Raw genomic sequence first — 21,003 nt, 5'->3', positions numbered from 1 at the left:
ATATTTCGAAGTCATTGCATGGCTAAGCTGCAAAAAAGTACGAACACTTGTTATTATATAGCTTAAGATTCAAAACTTTAGAGCACAACCCTCCACCTAACACAATTGAATAATGAATATTCACGATTGTCAAATCTGTCAAAGCACAGTTTGAGGACAACCCATTCCAACCTGCAAAAGATTTTTTACTTTTCTAAAGTTGTTGAGAGCTGTAAAAAGACTTACCATGCTTACATCTTCCGAGCCTTGGGAGTTAAAAATGAAGGCACTGAGTGCTATAAAAAGGGGGCTAGAGGCTGCCTAGAAGCATATCAGCCTAAAACAAGAATTTGTAGTTATGATGGGAAGCAAAGCAAAAGCAATGGGGTCTGGGCTGACTCCTCTTCTTACCACTGTTTTAGTGGTATTTGTTGCTCTTGGCTTGCCCTCAGAAACTGCAGCTGATGATCACTACAAGTATTCATCTCCTCCTCCTCCTTACCACTATCCCTCACCACCACCTCCAGAGCATTTACCTCCACCAGTGTACAAATACAAGTCCCCACCACCACCTCATCATGTTTACAAGTACAAATCTCCACCACCCCCACCACCACACCCAGTTTACAAATATAAGTCACCACCACCACCTCCTCATCCGGTACCACACCCAGTTTACAAGTATAAGTCACCACCACCACCACCTCCTCATCCGGTATACAAGTATAAGTCTCCTCCGCCACCACCACACCCAGTTTACAAGTATAAGTCACCACCACCACCTCCTCATCCGGTACCACACCCAGTTTACAAGTATAAGTCACCACCACCACCTCCTCATCCGGTATACAAGTATAAGTCTCCTCCGCCACCACCACACCCAGTTTACAAGTATAAGTCACCACCACCACCTCCTCATCCGGTACCACACCCAGTTTACAAGTATAAGTCACCACCACCACCTCCTCATCCGGTGCCACACCCAGTTTACAAGTACAAGTCACCACCACCTCCTCCCCCAGTTTACAAATACGAGTCTCCACCACCTCCTCACCACTACTAAGCAATTGCTTCTGAGGTAATAACACTTGTTCAATATACCCACTTCTGCATGATAAAACATATCTCTATCAACACAAACTGTCATGTCTATCATGCTAAGTGCCTTCACTTCATCCACCAAAATGACTGCTAGAAAATTTTGTTTATGTTACCAAAGAAAGGCATCATTTTTTCCCTCTGTTATCAAGAACTTGTACAGTATATAGATTAAAGAGTTTTTTTTTAACTAGCTTATCAACTTAGAAATGCATATAGCTGATAGCCAGCTGAATATTTGCAGGCAAAGGAGAAGGAAACCAGTGTTTGAGACCTTCTTGAAGATGTAGAAGCATAAGAATAAAAGCCCAATGTGAAGATGATGATTTCAAGTTTTTCTACGTTGCCATTTCTTTATCTAAATTGGTTGTAGCGCCTTAGTTCCTTTGTTTATGGGATTTGTATCGTTTTACGTACCATGCAGTACATGTCATGTTTGTAAGGTTTTCTATCCTGCCGGCAAACCGCAGGTTCCATGTAATAAATGAATACTATTTTTATTACGACACTTTTCTCTGTTTCTCTTATATTTTGTCTTTACTATTCTTAATCATATTTTTAACAAAAATATTCAAATACTTAGGTAATCTGGTCTAATGCTAATTGTATGTTTTACTTTTCTTTTTCACCTGCTCCCCTTTTCAACTCAAACGGATGCAATAGTTTGTGATCCCTGTTTAAGACGGAAGCATGATACTAATGAATATATCATTGAAACTCAAGGAAACTAACATTATGAAAAGTGTAAATCTTGATTTGATGCAACTATTTATTCGTGGAATCTATAGTTACAAAACTCAAATTCTGACTGCGCTATTGATAAATTATTAATGACGCTATCATCATTATTTATCCCTAACTAGTTTCGACTACAACAGAACCCTATATTTTTCCCCATGATAAACTAACTCTTGTGCTTTTTCTTTAGAAGATGAAAGGAAATAATTACTCGCATAATCTCTAATGATTACAAAAGCAGCCAAAAAAAAAATAGTAGGACACTCTTCCCATGACCCTTAAGATTTTACATATCGAATGAATTAAGGAACATAGGATCTTCGTGCTGCACAGCAAATTCATGCTTGTGATGCAAGTACTAAAAATGCATCCACATATGCTTCATGAATTTGGGATATCATCATAGTTTTTTAAGCAATTTTTTTTTATTTTGTGATTACATTTCTTGTCTGACAGCTGGACTCAATCGAAAAACACAAGTAACAATAATATCTCGAAGTATGATCAGTTGAACTTTCAAGCTTACGAAATTGTCAAAAGAGAAAACAAAAAATAAGGACTGTCAAAAATTTCTTAGTGAATCTGACTTCGTATTACGTGATAACGATATGGAATTGATGTCAAAACTCTCTTCTCTTAAGACATCTAACTCGTAAATGAGAATTTTATATGGGGTTTTCATGGCAAACCGAATTCTGAAATGTGAAAGGATATCATGCTAACCTTCTTCAATCTTTTTTTTTTTTTCTTGTTTCTACCAAAATTAAACGGATCAAAATTGCAGTGTATCTCTTATGGAACATGATTTCATATCATCTTCTCTTAATCCATAAAAGTGCGCTTTTTGCAAATCTCAGTCATTCATTCTTTTGCTGCCCAACTGCGGATTAGCCAAAGAACCATAAGCTTTCTAATCAAGTATTCACCATCAAGAAAATTCAACAAATTGAACTCAAAAATATACTCTATTTTTCTTCTTAACCTTCATCAGTTCTGGGCTCTCCAGTTTTCTTGAAGTACAAATGGCTAGTTGAAGGACAGCAAATTATCATCTCATAATAATGTCATCATGACGAATGATCAATAGAACAAATAAAGGAAGCATTAAAATGGAAAAAAAAAATTAGGGTATCATTAAGCATGCATTGGAGCAGGAGGATTAGGCCTCAGAATCTAATTAAATGTGAAATGATTGGTAGGGACGTTCGGAAGATTGCATATAAGACTTTGAGAGATTTTGAAAGGTACACATATTAGCCAGAGAAAATAAGAGTCCGTCAAAGTGTCCCATAATTGGAGTTGAATAGTCTGCTTTTATAAAATAGGGGAGTTTCGACAACTCATTGCATGGTGACATCAAGATCATTATCTGACAACTAATTGAAAAGACTTCTACTGTTTTGCACATGTCGAGGGTCTAAGTTATTTGTCCTATCAAAAAAAGTTATTTGTCCTATTATTTTTTGTTCTTGTTGAAATTGTTTAGTTATGATGTTATTATCATGAATTTCATGGCTGAGAAATAGTTATATGGTACTGTTGATTATTCTCTCTTCTTATTGAAATTGTTTTGTTGAGATGTTATTATCTTGAATTTCACGTCTCAGAAATAGTTAGCTGGCATGTTATTGGAGTTATGCTAATATTATTGATGTTAAAAAATATATTTTATATTTTTAATTCTGTAAGCACACAAAATATAAGGCTGACCCACTATTAAAAAAAATTATTTTTGGACCCACTATAAAATTCGAATATTATCCACCACGCCTGACATCTGACTTGCTAATCTTTTGCTTCCTAAATTAAACTTTTGCCCACAGTTAAACACTTGACCACCCACTCTTTTTTTTTTTGATATATTCTGTTCCCTGCAGGCTATACAGAAGAACCCCAAAAAAAATGTATCAGTTGACATTCAATTTTTTGGAGGAAGGAGGTAGACACACACACAATCCTGTGAATGTAGCCAGGAACATTGCCTTGTTTGGATTGCCGGTTTCCGTCGAAAAATTATGTCGTTTTCCGTGATCACATTTCCCTATTACCTTTTTCCCTCACATATATACATCCAATCGCTACAGTAATTTTTCCATGAAAAATCACGGAAAATGCAATCCAAACACTTGTCTAAGCCATCAAGAAATTCTATAGTTCTATTTGATTTCATGATTAAAAAGAAAAAGAGCACAATATCGTCTTAAAAATTTGTGAATACAAATAGTAAATACTTGTACTTCTTGCAAAAATGTACACATTCTTAATAAAATATTCATCAGAAGGTGTAGAGAAAAATTCTGACCAGGAAGGGGAAAGTTTTTCCTAATTGACAATTATAATTATAGATGCAAATTTGCCCAAGTTAGTTTTAAGAGACCATTTCTATGGTTTAGTTGTAGCCATCATTCTTGAAAAAATGAAAACTCCAAGAAATCAAAAGAAGGGACAAAAACACTTACCGGATTCTTGACGACAAGGGTTATTCAGTAAATAAAAATAATAAACATGTGATTTCCATTTTCAAGGCCACCAACTTATACATCTTTTTGCAGTTTTTATTGAAAATCATGCCTTATATTTCTGGAGGGCACCTAGGAATTGGACTTGGAGGTATCATTCTGCCTAACTTCTTGATGGATAGTTTTCAAGTAGGTAGCATTGGATGATAGCAATTGGGCTCCTATATCTGAAAATTAACTTTGTGATTAGCACAAATGGAAAGCTTTCACAAGTTAAGATGCCACTATTAGCCATTAATGTTCCCCAAATTTATCATTATCTCTTTATCTCCATATTGTTACTCCACCCCTAAAACCATACGAGCAATAATTGAGGGAATTTTATATAAAAATTTCATATTCATGATGTCTTGTCACATTACTAGTATCCTATTTGACTAGTAAAGCTAAACTTGCACAAACTTCTAATGCTTACCAAAATATCATATCAAAATACTTCTAATGCTTACCAAAATATCATATCAAAATTATTGATCGGAATAATTGAGAAAAGATGATTCTCCACTCACCCAAGTCTTCTTTTGTTTTTTGTTCTTTATTATGTGATTGATTAGATGAGCAACTGATTAGCAAAAGCAAGACCAAACAGATAATTACCTACTAATCTTACAATGAATCTAAAAAAGCTTACTCAAAAAAAGGTATAGGGAAAAACAAAAGGCATTATATATCCCTCCTCCTTGTACAAGATCAATAATGTCTGATAGTGGGCGCTCAAAAAGACTTGGTACAATGTCTCTCGTTACTCTACAGTCCTATACCAGTGGCTCTGTAAAAATTGTCCAATTTCCCTGAAGACGTTAATACACTCTGTATCAGGAACTAGGTAAAAACAAAAGGATCCCTCATTAGTTACTGCAAAATTCGGCCGTTAGCATGTAGTGTAAGCAATGTTCAGCTGCCATTCGGTTCTTCGGGAAGTTCCTGCATGACACAACTCAATCCTTACATGTCAATGTTAAAACTTATCAAAAAGAAGCAGCAGATTGACTACCAACATTTACCTGAACTTCCTGTTGAAGAAGTTGTTCGAGTTGTACCCTTATATTGGAGAAGGAAGGTCTGTTCTCGGGTATCGCTTCCCAACATCTTTGCATCATATTTAAGAGCTTTGGATGCGCATCCTTGGGAAGCTCAGGCCGAAGACCCTAGAGGGAACATACATCGAGTCAATTCGACATTAACAAAAAAAAAAAAAGTAACTTCTAGGAAGAAATGGTAAAAGTAGTACTCCTTACATGAAATGGAAAAAGACTGTTATCTCGCTAAGGGAATTTTAAAAAAATTGCAAGGCACTTAGAGACGAGACAATTGTTCCGAAAAAAAAAAATTAATTTTACCATCTTGATTGTGTTGCCACACTCTCTGAGGAACAGTCTTATCAAAGCGCTCTATTCAACCAAAGGAGGTATAGCGACTATTACTCGCAACCAAAGGAGGTACATCACTGAGTGTCATGTTAACATTTCTTTACATCTTGTTACTTCAACTTCCATTAACAAAGTACTTGCAGTTCACAACTACCTCACTTCCACCAAAATGAATTGTCTCAATTTATGGTTTGCCCCAAGATTAATGTCTAGATTCCCAAAACTGAAAAGTTTTATCAGCAACCCTTCCTTTGTAAGTACTTTGTGGATCAGTGAGACTAGCCCATCCCCCATGTTTCCCATCTCATACCTAATTATCTAACATGACGACCTTACATGTTCTCCTATTCATCCACATACCATTCTAATTTTCCAACTATTACTTGATATACTTGCCTAGCCAATATAAAATACCAATTTTGGAACTCCAGGAAAAACATTATCACGAACTTATGATGTATCTTGCATCAAGCCAGCTCTTATGCATCACTCGCATTTCAGTGCTACAACTGACATAGTCAACCAACATAAGTCGCCTAACGTATCATTGTAAGAAATGAATCATGTTGTAAACCTGTCTGACTCCCAAGGCAGCTTGAAGGGGTGTCATGGTGTTGTATGGAATCTGCAGATACAGCAAACTGATTGTAAATCTTCAAAGAGAAGACCGATCCAATGAAGTTAAAATTTTCTATAAAGCATGATAAAACTCAGAGCACCTTGGACGTCACGAGCTCCCAAAGAACAATCGCAAAACTAAATACATCTGCCTTCTGATCATATGGCTGGTGGTTTATAACCTGCAAACAAGCAGATCGAATTTAAGCAAAACGAGCAGTTCAGCGTAAGAGAGAAACAGACAAATAAAGCAACTCCCGGTAGTTACTACTTATTAGGCCATTGAAGTAACATGAACAATCTACTAGAGGAGTAAAAGTCAAGGGAATAATGGAGTGTAGAAATTCTTTTCCAGGCAATGGATATATAAACATTTCAAAGATAAGAAATCACTGGCAGTAGGCATATGTTAAATCTTGTCTCACGAAGAACTGGAAATACCATAACAATTTGCAATATGGTAGAAAAATTAATTGCACAGAGCAACAGCTTCATTTAAATAGCTATGTGGAAAGGATGGAACCAAATCAAGTCTCTAAAACCACAAGCAGATCAAAAGGATCTCCGGCATGCTTCACACTTTTCAACATGCGTAGTCCAAAGGTATACGCAAAGCTGGAAATGATATATAAACTATAGATGGCTTCATTAGCTTTTTAAAGAACAAGGCAGTCAAACCTCGGGAGCCATCCATCTGTATGTTCCAGTCTCAGCTGTCATCACACCCCCAACAGATTGAAATCGAGCAACACCAAAATCAGCTACCTTAACAACCTTTAAAAAAAAAAAATTAATGATCACTCACATGAGTAATATACTAAGCAGCACGATGAGCAAAACTCCAAGACATGCAAGAGTAAAATAGAATCACTTAAGAACCAGTAAAATGCAATCACCCGATTAGAATGTAAAATAAAACCATTGATGTCCAACAATGATCAGTGTATTCTAGATGCTAAAAGGTGGCAAGACAGCTAATCAAGGGTTCAAGAAACATCAACAAAAAAATCATTCCTGCTAGTTTGAATGCAATCTTTTGGAGAATCTTTACTCAAACCACACATTGTTGGAGTCATAACTCAAAATAGAAGTTTATCACCTTCTAATTTGAATTTCTCTACATTCATATTCAAAGGCAGGTTTGTTTAATCTCTATAAAATGAGTAGATTCCAGGTATTATAATCAGTTTGTTACTTAAAAGACATGCAGGTCTCAGCAAATTAGCAACATCAAATTGGCCCCACAGTTAATCTTTTAGTTACATATTTGTACTGCAATGAATGCAAAAGCATTTGTCTATAGACAAGAGTTTCTTCTAACCTGAATATAATTCTTAGGACATTAAGACAAATTTGGTCATTCTGAAATTAAGGTCAGATCCCAAGAATTTCATACTCCCCCCAGCCCCAATTTTTTTTCCTCATGTTATTCATACAAGCAAAAGATGCCTAAAATTTGCACACTGCTGCTATTTCATTTTTAGATTGGAAGTTCACCTAAACTAAATGGGCATCACACAACAACCATCACAGCCATCCCAAAAGAGCATTATATTTATGGCAGTAGAAGAACTTAATTACTTCAAATGATGCAAATATTCATCCAAAGAAACAAGAACGGGCAACACTTGGTCAGAGAAAGACAAGTTTTGACATTGCAGCTGACCAAAAATCTTCACACTCATGTCATAGCCAAAAATATAGCATGTAACTCAGCAAATCTAACATCCAAAAGACAAGAAATTGGCTAGATTAACTCTGGTCCAAAAAAGCTATATTCAAGGACTATCAGTGACCAGGAGAAAAAGCTAAAGATATAAATAGTTTTTTCCACATAGTCAAACATAAGCACCGTATTACTTTATCAAAAAGTGCAAAATAGAATTCCATTCAGATAATAGTGCTAAAGGGAAGAATTGAATAAGTAAGAGCATTTTGCATTGGGTGAAAGTAATTTTGAATCACATCCACTCCCTAGGGTGTCACTCTCAGAGTCATATCAAAGGAATAAGTATCGTGAAGCCATCAAAAGCTGACCAGCTATATGGTTGGTAAGATCATCAGATACTAACAATAGGGACTTTACAACTACACAAACTGCTAATTGATTTTTTAAAAATTTATTTTCCATGACAAACGCACAAATACCTCCACTATCTCCCCCCCCCCCCCCCTTCCCTCACTCCCCACTGGGCATAACAAATCCTCCTCCTGATAGGAAATCAAAAACAAGTATCAGGATTTAACTGAAAAAGTTTTTTTTTTTTTTGGGTCTACAGCCATCATCAAAAGAATCCAATTGGCACATTCAAACTACTTACTTTGGCACTATCCATCAGCAAATTTGCTGTCTTTAGATCCCTGTGGATAATGTTGTTTAGATGCAAGTATTCCATTCCCTTGCAGACATCGATGGCAAACTTCAGCAGCTGTGGGAGCTTCAACACAATATGGTTCTTGTGCAAATATTCATAGAGGCTCCCCCCAGGCATGAATTCTTCACACAGCAGCAGGAGTTATGTCAACAAGTTACATAAGCATTCCAACAAGGATATAAGTTAACTTAGTTATCTAATATGCAAAACTACAAAATGATGTATAGACGCCACTCAAGCAACACATAATACTTAAAGAGACACGATGAAGATGAAAAAACCATATGCAATAGACGGAGTATCTTAACATAAGTGTCTAAGTTCCATACATACAAGATAGCAATTGAATTTTCAAAACAACCAAAAAGAAAACATCTTTATTCACTTAATTAAGAACCAACTATGATTAGATCCTTTTTTTTCATTTTCTTCGAGTACAGTTAGAAAATGTAAGCAATGGCAGAAGATAAACAAGACATGAATATAAATATTAGTCAGTCCCAAAGCCATGTACCTGTAACTATCCAAAAATTAGGAGATTTTGTACATGCACCAATAAAACGAACAACATTTTTATGCTGAACTTGCCTGCACTCAAATAAACATGTAGAATTAGTCAAATTGGTAACAACTTTTGCTTTGGACATTGTAAATGAAATTGAATCATCAAAATACATCTGCACCCATGCAATTTAGCTAATTGAAGAACAACACAAGATGGCATCTTCCTAGTTTTGAGAAGGGTGTATCAAACAAAGAAACAATGTCATAGGTTTCTAAAGAAACCTGCCTGAGGATATAACAGTGCCGTAATTACAAACTGCAATGTGCGCCAAAAATTTTTAACTGCCTAACTACTTCAAAGGCAGGAAAAGCATGCATGACTTTCTTTGTTTTTCCTTTCAGATCCTTATTACTACCAGCTTAACCTGCTTCATTTCTTACTCAGTTACATGCAAATTTTCAACTCAAAACTTAACAAATTGCTAAGCAAAAGAGTTTGGTCATTCAAGCTTTCATTTAAACCTCAAGTCAACCACGTTGAATAATACAAAGCTTAAATCCTACCTCGACATGGGTAAGATAACATTAGCGTTCATACTTAAGCCCCAACCCAACTGAAGCCCCCAACCTTTAGATAAAGAAGTTACTACAAGTTTTAGTAACAATTTAGGATGTCTTATTGTGGTACGGATGCTTAATTCTTGCAAGACAAAACAGCAAAATAAATTTCTATAATGTAAAGGAGCTATGGAAATTATTTGTAAATACACCACATTTACGAGCTTAAACTGGTTAGTTTGCATCAATGTTGCTTCTCAGGAGAGCTATCTACACAGAATAAATGAAAAATATCAACTCATTTTTCATCATTTTATGACCATCCAATGATGCATTGACACACTTTCTGGTGCTACTGTACACAGCCTGTCACTCTTTTTCTAAGCTCAGTCCTCAAAATCTTAATAAGAACTGAAAATAACTTATTGTTGAAAGCGCAAAATTTCAACAGACCAAACTATGACAGGACAGTATTTTGGGGTTTCTCAGCAAAGATTAATCATCAGAGGCTCGCATCAATCACAATCATGTACCTCAAGATAGCCACTTCTTGAGCAAATTCATCCTCTAAGGTGTCATTCAAATGCTCCGATCTGAGAACCTTAATTGCAACATCTTGACCTTTATAAACTCCTCGATACCTTTTGCTCAATTGCAGTTGAGAGTGAGTGACAGAAAAAAGAAAAAAAGAAACAGGAAATATCTTTTCTGTTTTCTTGGCTTCCAATCTATGCATATAGGAAAAAATGGTCAACTCACAGGTCTCCACACGACCCCGATGCAATTTTCTCCCCTATTTTGAGCAATCTTGTATCTATTTCCCAATCAACAGGCTTTGCTTCCACAGGTAAAGCTTTTTCCACAGCATGCTTGGAATGTGTAGAGCCAGACCAAGATCCCTATGGCAGTCAGAACAGGGCATTGTTTTAATTTGATTTTCACAAAGAGGTAACAAAAAGCATAGGTATCATGTTTTAACAAGTGGGCACATATCACAAGTAGTGACAACAAAAGAATAACAATATCATCACAAGGAAATTGAATTACCAAATTTCTAGCTATTGCTTTTCTCATTTCTTCAGTCAAGCCTTCTGTATCCTGACCACAAGATTGCAAAGTCAGCAACATTTTGACTCAGCAGAGATCCCTGTCATACAAGAAATATAATCACAATGCTCCTTATATGAAGATTTAACATGTCCCATGAGAATTAACTCATCCATATTGATAACTCAAGAGATACTGATGCTGTGTTACAAGAATGGTTCTCCCTCTCCGTTGTCATACCCCGCAAATCATGAAGCTTTAGTGGTCAGCAATGAACAGAAAAACCAACATTAAGAAGTTTCACATGATAAACACATTGTACATGCAGCTTAAGGATACATCAATTATCACTTGTCCAAAAACCAAAAGATGTAGTACCTATAAATGAAATATGGGAAATATTTAACAAAGGAATGGCATCAGCATAACAGGTTCAACCAAGCAATCTTCCAGCGCATTGAGTCTAGAATATTAGCTAAAATGTTAAAACTGAAATCACAGTTACCTCAGCAGGCCATCCATCCACCACAAAAACATCTAAAGAGTAGCCATCAGTTGTGGAAAACACATGAGCTTCACGGATGTTAAGCCCAATATCAGAAAGCAAAGCTGAAAGCTGGAAAGAGGGACACAAAGTTTAAAGTCATTACAAAATGTTTATCAGCAAAATCAAAGCAACCATATCCAGTGCCTAATGCCTATAGCAATTTTCTCAGATGAAACGTATGGTTACCCATTTATATCTTATATCCAGTAGATATAGTAAGCATGATTAACCCGTAAGACTTTTCAGCCATTCCAACAAATTTATGCTAATATTATACAGTACCATTCTCATTAACCCTGAAATACGGTAGTATGTCGCAAAGTTTCTAGGACTGTTTGGCCCACTAAGCATACTAGGGATACCACAATTACACAGCACCAATTCCCCTTCGTACAAAACACTTGACAAACAATGATATAAGACATATTAGAACAAGATAAATACGAATTCTAATAATCATTTAAATGCACCAAAAAGAAATATTATGTGCAACATTCCAAAACAAAACTAAATGCTATTACATCATGTATCATATAATGCATATGTTTGATTCTTACATTCAGGGACTGGTGGGCACGTGAGACTTCAGTAACAAAAGAAAAGTGTAACCCTAATAGTATCAGAGTTCAAAATTGCAGCATATATGGCTATTTTATGAGAACTAGATACTTAGCTTAATGTGTCCCTCGTATATGCAAATAGATTTGCATTATTTTCTTTCGGTTAATATCAATCAGTTATTTCAACTTCCTAGTCCTAATATTACTATGGTTTATTAGGAAAAAAATGCAATAATGCATGTATACTTGACTCAATATACAAAGGTTTTTGTTGCTTAGAAGAGCAGGACAATCAAGTTCACTACTTTCACTTTTGGAGGCTTAGAACCTCTGGAATGTCAAATATTAGCATTGATATCATGCATATTTGGAAAAGTTAGTGTTGAACTTAAAATATAACAAAAATCTTTTTGAAATTCATCAACCATAAGCTTATGAGGCAAAATGGAGAACTAAAAGATTCCATAGCCATACTACACCAATTTCTTCAATTGATAAATTATCTCATTCAAGCATTAACCTGACTGAGGAGCTTGGGCTTGTCAACAGTTGAAAATATTACTTCATGGATTGGTATATGTGAAACGTCCTGCCTGCACTACAGAAAAGCAATCAAATAACACAAAAATCCTTGGAGTAGAAGTCTAGTATCATTTTATCCATATGCTTAAACAGCTAAGGCCAGTGAGACTGTGGGCAAAAGAAAACACACCAAAATATTTGATAATGTCAAAAGACACTGAAGATTGCATTTCATAATGAAAAATAAATGTTCTGAAAAGTGAAAGTTGTGCCTGGGACCAGACTTCCCATTTATACAATTGATAGTGTTAGACACAAAAGCTTTCATCTAAAAGCATCCCAATATGATGATGGAGCAGGCTAGTCACACCAATACCTTGCTACATAACAATTACCAATGACTATGACCCACATATGAAAGAAAGCATCGCCGGAAGCTACAAATCAGATTTGGGATCAAAGAAGCCCAGTAAATAAGGGAGACAAATTAGCTATTTGCGCACATAACAAAAACCAATAGGTCATATACAAGGTCCCCTTTCAATATGCAGACCTTGTAACAATTACCGCAAGGGCACCATTGGATAAAAATTGCAAAAATGAACGAGCCAAAACTCCAAAAAATTAATCTTTCTTCAACATAGAGAGATTCACAGATGAACAGAAATATACTTTAAATCCCTTAAACTCCAAAATTTATTATGGGTAGACTAAAAAGTATTTTGGTTCATGTAACAAGGCAAGAATCGAAATCTTCCTTTTGGAACTGGTGCACATGTCGAAAGCTTTCACATCATTAATTCATCTGGCATAGAATTGTAATGATGGACAGTTCCTAACTCAAAAGTAATCATAATACAATATTAAATGAAGTGTTAGAAATAATTTTTTGACAAAATTTTGTTCTTTTCATCATTAACACTACTTCTTTTAGCTTCATAATTAATGCATTTGCCACCTTATGTTCCAAAATCTTTTACCATACGTTACCTGAACATGGTAAGTTTCTGTTTTTCTTTTTTTTTTTCATCAGTCCCAAAAAATTCTCCCAATGTTTTGATATTCTGTCATTCCACCGAGAAACTAACCAATACAGCCCAGTAGAATCCAACTCATCTCATCCGTAGTTAGATCAATCTTAAAAAGTTAACCAACAGACAGGAAAGCAAAGTAAATAAAGTTCGCTTAGAAACTACCTTCTGGTAAAATCTTCAGCTGGTGTTGCCCTCTCCATCTCATTGGGATACTTTCTAACATCCAAGTTTAGGTCCTCAAGCTTACAGCAAGGTTCAAAGTCATTCACAGAATTCCTGTTCTAATTTCAGTAAATGAAAAAAGCCAAAGAAAATCGGGGGAAAGGGGTGAAGTGCAACACACATAGACAAAATGCAATCTTGTTGGATGAAACAAACTGCAAGGCAAGTATTACATATCTATCATCCAATAACAAAAACATTGAAGTGTAAGACATGTCAACTCTTACGAATATGCTCAATCAACTGAAACAATAAAACCATAATAGCAGTTTAAACACACCTATCATGCAGTTGCAACTTCCCGTCATTATCATCACTACCAGGTGGCTTTGCATTTGGATAAACACTTAAGATTTGTCGATCCTCAGTATCATCTCCCTTGGTCCAAAAATTCTTTCCAGAGTAATGGAGGGCAGCAAGAACATGAAAATAAGAGACAAGGGATAAGACTTGAAAAAATTAACCAAATCAAACAGGGAATTTGTCGCTGCTGTCATTGCAACAAGGTGAAAGACTACTAAAGAGAGAGAGTTGGGGCAAAAGTCCAAGGATCACCAAGGGAAAGCATGAAAATAAGATCACTACAACTAAGAAGAGAGAGAGGTACATATGTCACATTTAATTCTTCTTTGTAAACAATCTTCAAAATTAAAGTAAATAACTCTTTATTTAGGTTTATGTTATAGATAGAAAAACGATTTAAGACCCCAACTGGAAGAAACAAAGAAAAAGTAGACTTTAGTTTTACATTTAAAAAAAAAATCTCCAGTGAGAAGGGATTGAAGTAGCATTTCAGCATTTCAAAGTTACTCTCACACTCATTTTGTGTGATTTTTGTGCTTTCTTGTGACAAGCGAGATTAAAGAACGTGGCAAACATCATAAAAATTTTCATGGATACCCTTCACTTTGTATTTTCAAATGATTGGTATATGTGGCACTTTCAACAGTAACAGTAGTTATTGCACCATAATGGTATTTTCTTATACAATTTCACCAAAGTCTTAACAAATCCTTCAGATTAAGGTACTTAAACTGCAAAATCTACCACATACTGCAAAAGTAGAGTTCAATCCAGCGTCAAGCATATGTAATATTCTAACTACTCAGATACATCATATTGACACAGATTAAAGAATTGTCATATATTGTGTCTCTTTGGGTAGAAAACTGGTAAAAATGAGATCGATAACATTATAGATAGTGCAAAGTATCACAATCAATAGTTCGAGCACTGAGAGTGGAATTATAGCCCTCATTAAATCAAGGGATGTAGTTCAACCAAAAAATGGGAATTAAAGACCATGCCAAACATTAAAGGAAACAAATAGAAGGGTGATGCTTACCAACCACAAGTGAAAAACAAGAGAGCAACACATCTGACAAGCAGTGTTACCTCTAAAAACCGAATATGGAAAACGGGACAATTTTCAGGATCTCTTGCCATAGAAAGAAGCTTCTGATGCAGCAATACATCTTCCACTCTATCCATATTAATGTCCAATCCATAGCTAGAAACAACAAAAGCACAAGAAAGTCAATAAATTCCTTAGACGACAACTCTTATTCTCTTAGACCAGAAGAATGCCTTCATGCTCTTGGTGACCATCATTTAGAACCCTTCCCAATATCGGTACTTCGGTACTTCATAAAATCACAATTTCAACACCCAATGTAAATGAAAAAAATTTAGCAACTCATGTTTCCAAAAACTTGATACACACATACACCATAATCTAAAAGAGAGTATAACAGAAATCCATAAGCCGCATCATATAACATTCTAAACAAAGATAAGACAATCACAAACCATTTAGGCTAGTTCAAATAGACACCAACTTCTACAGCAAAAGCACACACATGGCCAAGCCATAAAACAAGTCAATATCTATCTAACTAAGATGAACAAAATAATATCTTTATAAAGTTCAATAATTGTTAAGTAATGCCAATTATCACCTTTTGCATTTTATACAGATGACACACTAGGCTATATTTGAACAGCTTCGTTGCCACATTACTACAAAATGTCGAAAACGAATTCAACCCCAAAACTGCCTTTCGCATCACAATTAAGCAGCAATCAGCCACAATTCAACAATTCCAATTTTCAAAAATTACAAAAAAAAAAAAGAAGGGAGAAGGAGAATAAAAACAACAATACTAATCCAAAACAGAAAACCGAAACCAATTCCACACAAGCATTGCATAAATACTTTAAAAAAAATCTCCACATAACACCCGCACTATGTGTCAGTGTGTGACTGCGTGTACCCTTATAAACACTAAAAAAAGAAGTTGAACAAGCTAAAGAAAAAGCATTAATTCATGAAACAACTAAAAATAAAGAAGAAAAATACCTAGCAGGCAAGCTGTTGAAGTGAACATCTAGCTGCTCCCGCAACTCCGGATTAGAAACCGCCTCATCATTTCCGCTCTCCACTAACCGATTGTAAACATCATTTCTTATATCATAAGTTCCGAAACCACCAAAACTCCTCGCCGGTGAAGAGCTCTCACCGACTCCTTCTACCAAATCCATATACAGTTTTAAAAAATTAAAAAAACAAAAAAAAAGGAAAAACCTCCTTTTCTTCAAATTTCTATACGCATATTAGCTCAAATTTGCTATTTTCGAATAAATTCTTTTTACATATCTGTTGCGTGGGAAAATTCATCACCAGTTGAGGCTTATGCTAAGGAAGAAGAAGACTGAGGTGAGGATCTCTGTTGACGGGTAGAGTGGGAAAGAGTTAGAGAGTAAAGAAAGGGGAAGGAGGGGGTGGGATGAAATTTTAGTAAAAGCAGAGGGTATTTCTGTCATAGCATAGTTTTGATGTAAGAAAGTTGAGGGCATTTTTGTCAGGATAGTTTTGACGTAACAAGAAAATGGAGGTCTTTTCCCGGTTTTGTCCCGGTAGGACGAGTGGTTTGTGGGGTAAATAATTTATGTGTTTTTAAAGGTGCAGTAGTGCGTGAGAGAGGAAACGAGACCACGAGGCGTCATTTTAATTCTTCATTCTTTTTTTTTTATTGTATTAAAAAAGTGGATAGGGATAGGATTGAAGGCACATCACATAGGTACGGTTTTAATTGATCTTTATCGATGGAATCTATACTTACATCGAGTCTCATTCCCCTCCCCCTAGATTAGGCTAGATTAGATTATAGAAAATTTATCGTTGCGAAAAAAAAAAAAAGAAAAAAAAACTATGTTTTTTTTTTTTGGGATAGTTTTTGTGATTGTGTTGGATATGTTTCTAATGTATGGTGCATGTGGCCTTTTATGAATTTGGACAATAAGATGCTTTCTTGATGATTTGAAAGGGCACTACGGAATTTAAGGTACAAAAAGTTTGAAGTCATTTGAAGAATGGATAATGTTGGTGGAAAAAAGCATAATGTTTGTTTGGAGTGTAATAAAATTTGGTAAAGTTGAGAATTTAAGTCACAGAATTTGATCGATTTCGTCAAGCTATGCTTGGACTTGGCTTGATGATTTGACGTTGAGATAAAGATTCCTTTTACGTTTGTTTACTGTGTTTGGACTTGGCTTGATGATTTGACACAGAGATAAAAATTCGACCTATGTTTGTTTACTTGAGTGGAGTTGAAATTGAAATACTAGTTCAATTGATTATTCACAGCATGAAATAGATGTAATAAAATTGAAATTTATAACGATCAACTAGGTTAACAAACTCGCAAGTTATTTGGGTCCGATCGTGCTATGTACTTGAGTAGTTCGAGTCAAACTTGGCCGAAGTTTAGGCCTAATTAAGTCCCAAGCACAAGTAAACCGAAGTTGAATTCTAATGTTTAGATAGTAAATTATTTGAGATAATTTTATGAAAAAATACTGTAATATTTTTTTAATGTGAAATATATGAGATAAAAAAGATGATTGAAAAATGCGTTGATAGTGCAAGTAAGTCAGTGTGTGTAAATAATGTAGAAATAACGTGTAATCCAAACAGTGTAGCTACAACGTCTTCTTTTTAGCCACGAGGGAGTGACGGAGTTTTACCTAAAAAGTTATGATTTTGTATACGTAGTAGTAGAGTGGTAAATTTCAATGGATGTCTCTTTTCCTTTTTATCTTTTTTCACATGTAGGTAATAAAAATTTCAAATATTACTGGTAATAGAACATAAACCAAAGTTCAAATATTTTTAACTATGTAGAATTCTACATAGTTGGTTTACCACTAATATAAAAGTTTCTGAGAAAGTAAAGCTGAATGGATTGAGGTTCAATAATTAAAGTCACAGGCAACGTTATGGAATTGAAAGTGGAAAATTAAAGAGCTCATAAAAATCTTGAATTCATTGGCAATTATTACGTAGTCAGGCGGCAGTTTTGTTTGGAAATGCTTATGATGATATCACCCGCCGCCGTTTCTACACCCAAAACCGCGTTCCAAAAATTTGTGTATAAAATAAAAAATATATGTATATAAATATAAGCTTCTAAAAATAAAAATTACGTATAAATTTACTTTCTTTCATTCGTTTACTGCAAACAATCTTAGCATGTAAATAATAATATGGTCATTCCACCACACCATGCACCTCATTGTTTAAATGATTAGTTAGTACATAAAAGAGACTTAGTGCCTGTTTGATAACATAAAAAAGTGTTGAAACTGAATTCATTCATACATTCAGATGTTGTGGGTGTTTGATAAATAAAAATTCACCTGCTGAACTTATTAAGTGGTGCTGAATTTGTATGTATTTTTTTCAGCACAAGAATCGTAGCTGAATGCTTAATTTGATAAGAATCAAGAGATTTACTTCAACTACTTTATCTTATCTACCAAATATATCCCTGTTTGTTAATCACATTCAAAATCCTTATTTAATTAAACAACCTAATATTCCTTATTCAAAATCCTTATATAATTAAACAAAACAACCTGATATTCTCTATTCAAAATTTTTTTTTAACAATAGTATTTTTTTGCAGTAATTTTCATCCACAAACATTTATATTTTGATTTTTTTTTGTGCAGATAAATATTATTTATGTGATGCAGTTTATCCACACACACATGGCTTTATGACACCATATCGAAATATTAGATATTAGTTGTCTGATTTTCGAAATGCTTCTCATCCAAGATCAAAAGAAAAACGCTTTAACCAAGCATATGCAAGATTGAGAAATGTAATTAAACGTGCTTTTGGAGTATTAAAAACTCATTTTCCCATTCTCAAAACGATGAAACCATACCCTTTTCCCACACAGAGAAACATTGTCATTGTATGAATTGCTCTTCACAATCATTGTCATTTTCATACCTAACAATTTTAAATTAATTAAATCATAGGTTCTATTTCCTTTTTGGATTAAAAGATAGAAATGCAAAATTGTACAATTTAGCTTATTAAGCATTAAGTTATGAATATTTATCAAACAGTATAAATAGATTCAGCATTAAGATTCAGACATTCATATATCTCTTTTCAGTGCTTAAAATTCAGCAAATTAATTATTTCAGTATTCAGAATTCAGAATTCAGAATTCAGATTCAGTGTTATCAAACGGAGCCTTAATTGTTCAATAATTTAATGGGTAAGATGCAGCTTATCGCATATTAATACCACATCTTAAAGCGTTTTCAATTATTATTATTTTTTTAAGTTGGGGAAGAGTGAGATTTGAGAATCGAAGAGGGAAAAGAGGAATTAGAATTCAGGACCTCAACTTTAACAACTAAATTAGGGCTTTCTTGATTAAAAATGAAAAATGTCTTCAATTGATTAAATTTGTGAAATTGCCCTTTAAATTCTAGAAATCCTAAAGTTACTGATGTGGACCTTTCATGCTAAGTTGGCACATTGGAAAAATATCAGTAAAAATAAACTATGTTCAATTTTGAGAAATAACATATTAGCATATTGATATGGGAATAACATTATGGAAAATTGAGTTAGAGAATTCACGTGATACAAATTCCTATAAAATAGTGAAAATTTTATGAACTTAGGGTTTGTTTGTTTTGATGTAAAATATTTTCCTAAAAATCTTTTTTAAATTTTCCAGTGTTTAGATGCAATTAGACTACTGAAAACCTTTTCTTTAGGAAAATGATTTACATCATCTAGTGGAAAACAATTTACAGAATAGATCTTCATAAGTTATTTTCCCATTTACCGTAAGTCATGAACCTAACATCTCAAACTGCCTACTCGTATCACCACTGCATATTCTCGTGGGAGCTCAGTTGTGTTTGGATTGCATTTTCCGTGATTTTTCATGGAAAAAATACTGTAGCGATTTGATGTATGTGAGGAAAAAAGATAATAGGGAAATGTGATCACGGAAAATAACGTAATTTTTCGACGGAAACCGGCAATCCAAACAAGGCAAAATGATCAGTTTATGCCTTTAAAAATGATAAACAACGTAGAGCAGAGTTCTTGCACATATTCTGTCGAAATGATATTTTAAAAGTTTACCAAACATCAGAAAATCATGAAACATCAAAATAATTTCATGGAAAATGCCTTTTACTAAAAAGATTTTCTCATGGAAAACATTTTACATCGAAACAAACGGACCCTTAGTTATTATGCAAGTTTCTTAAACACACACACACAAACACACATAGAGAAGAATTTTCTTCACCAAAAGCAGAAAAATTAGGAAAAAAACTCAAAGAAGTTTAATTTCGACCTATCGAGGGCGATGGTAAGGTTTAGCCATTCTGTGTTTTTTTTTTTTTTTTTTTTTGGTGGAAGGGGAAAAGAGGGTTTGGCCATTCTAGTAGTACAAAAAGGTGACTGAGTTTATAAGGACCCTTAATTTGTTTAGTTTAATTAATTTCTAGGATGTGTCCAGAGTCTTTAAAGTATTGGACCAAACATAGAGCCATCACCAAATAAAAATTTGGACCCAAGTATTAGGCATCACCAAATCAAATATTTCATCATTTATGTCACAATCTCGGAGTACTATTTTGTGCTTAACCACGTAATAGTTAGTGACCTGCAGATCAAATGGAGTTGGTAGCATATTTTTATATGATCTAATGCATGATAATAAATCCGAGGATAAAGCATATACCTTTTGCGAAGTTTATTCTTTGATCTAGTTAAAGTCATCATAAGGACAAGTGATGAGTATTTGTTACTCTCTCTACTTTTTGTATCTTTCAAGGTAACTCAATCTCCAAACTTTGTTACTAAATATGAGACTCTTCCCACAAGTAATATTTAATTAGAATGTGAAGTAACATATAAAATCTTAGGGTGCGTTAAGTATGAAAACTAAAATCTGAAGTTGGAATCTGAATTCATTAAGTCGTT

The 21,003-nt window shown here is 34.5% G+C and overlaps 2 protein-coding genes across 2 annotated transcripts; one reads left to right on the top strand and one right to left on the bottom strand.

Moving 5' to 3' along the window:
• Positions 1 to 340: 340 nt before the first annotated feature.
• Positions 341 to 1,042, top strand: LOC113750675 (extensin-like). Its single transcript, XM_027294628.1, has one exon. The coding sequence runs from the start codon at positions 341 to 343 to the stop codon at positions 1,040 to 1,042; it is 702 nt and encodes a 233-aa protein (XP_027150429.1).
• Positions 1,043 to 4,976: 3,934 nt separating this feature from the next.
• Positions 4,977 to 16,420, bottom strand: LOC113750162 (serine/threonine-protein kinase STY8-like). The gene is made up of 16 exons (XM_027294111.1): positions 16,051 to 16,420; positions 15,087 to 15,201; positions 13,972 to 14,084; positions 13,632 to 13,745; positions 12,434 to 12,506; positions 11,312 to 11,422; positions 10,807 to 10,857; positions 10,519 to 10,658; positions 10,293 to 10,400; positions 9,212 to 9,285; positions 8,644 to 8,819; positions 7,001 to 7,096; positions 6,424 to 6,504; positions 6,279 to 6,329; positions 5,339 to 5,482; positions 4,977 to 5,258 (listed from the first exon to the last, which is right to left on the bottom strand). Exons 1-16 carry the CDS (start codon positions 16,230 to 16,232, stop codon positions 5,229 to 5,231), a joined length of 1,659 nt encoding a protein of 552 aa, XP_027149912.1. The 5' UTR covers positions 16,233 to 16,420; the 3' UTR covers positions 4,977 to 5,228.
• Between the last annotated feature and the right edge of the window lie 4,583 nt (positions 16,421 to 21,003).

Source organism: Coffea eugenioides, chromosome 10, assembly GCF_003713205.1.
Source record: "Coffea eugenioides isolate CCC68of chromosome 10, Ceug_1.0, whole genome shotgun sequence".
NCBI lineage: Eukaryota > Viridiplantae > Streptophyta > Magnoliopsida > Gentianales > Rubiaceae > Coffea > Coffea eugenioides.
The sequence above is the reverse complement of the archived record's forward strand: the minus strand, read 5'-3'. Positions and strand labels throughout refer to the sequence as shown.

Coding starts and splice junctions, on each gene's coding strand:
- LOC113750675 (XM_027294628.1), top strand. CDS start 341: ATGGGAAGCAAAGCAAAAGCAATGGGGTCTGGGCTGACTCCTCTTCTT.
- LOC113750162 (XM_027294111.1), bottom strand. CDS start 16,232: ATGGATTTGGTAGAAGGAGTCGGTGAGAGCTCTTCACCGGCGAGGAGT. Junction 12,507..13,631: donor GCTGAAGATTTTACCAGAAG/GTAGTTTCTAAG, acceptor TCTGTAGTGCAG/GCAGGACGTTTCACATATAC. Junction 6,330..6,423: donor GGGAGCTCGTGACGTCCAAG/GTGCTCTGAGTT, acceptor CTGTATCTGCAG/ATTCCATACAACACCATGAC.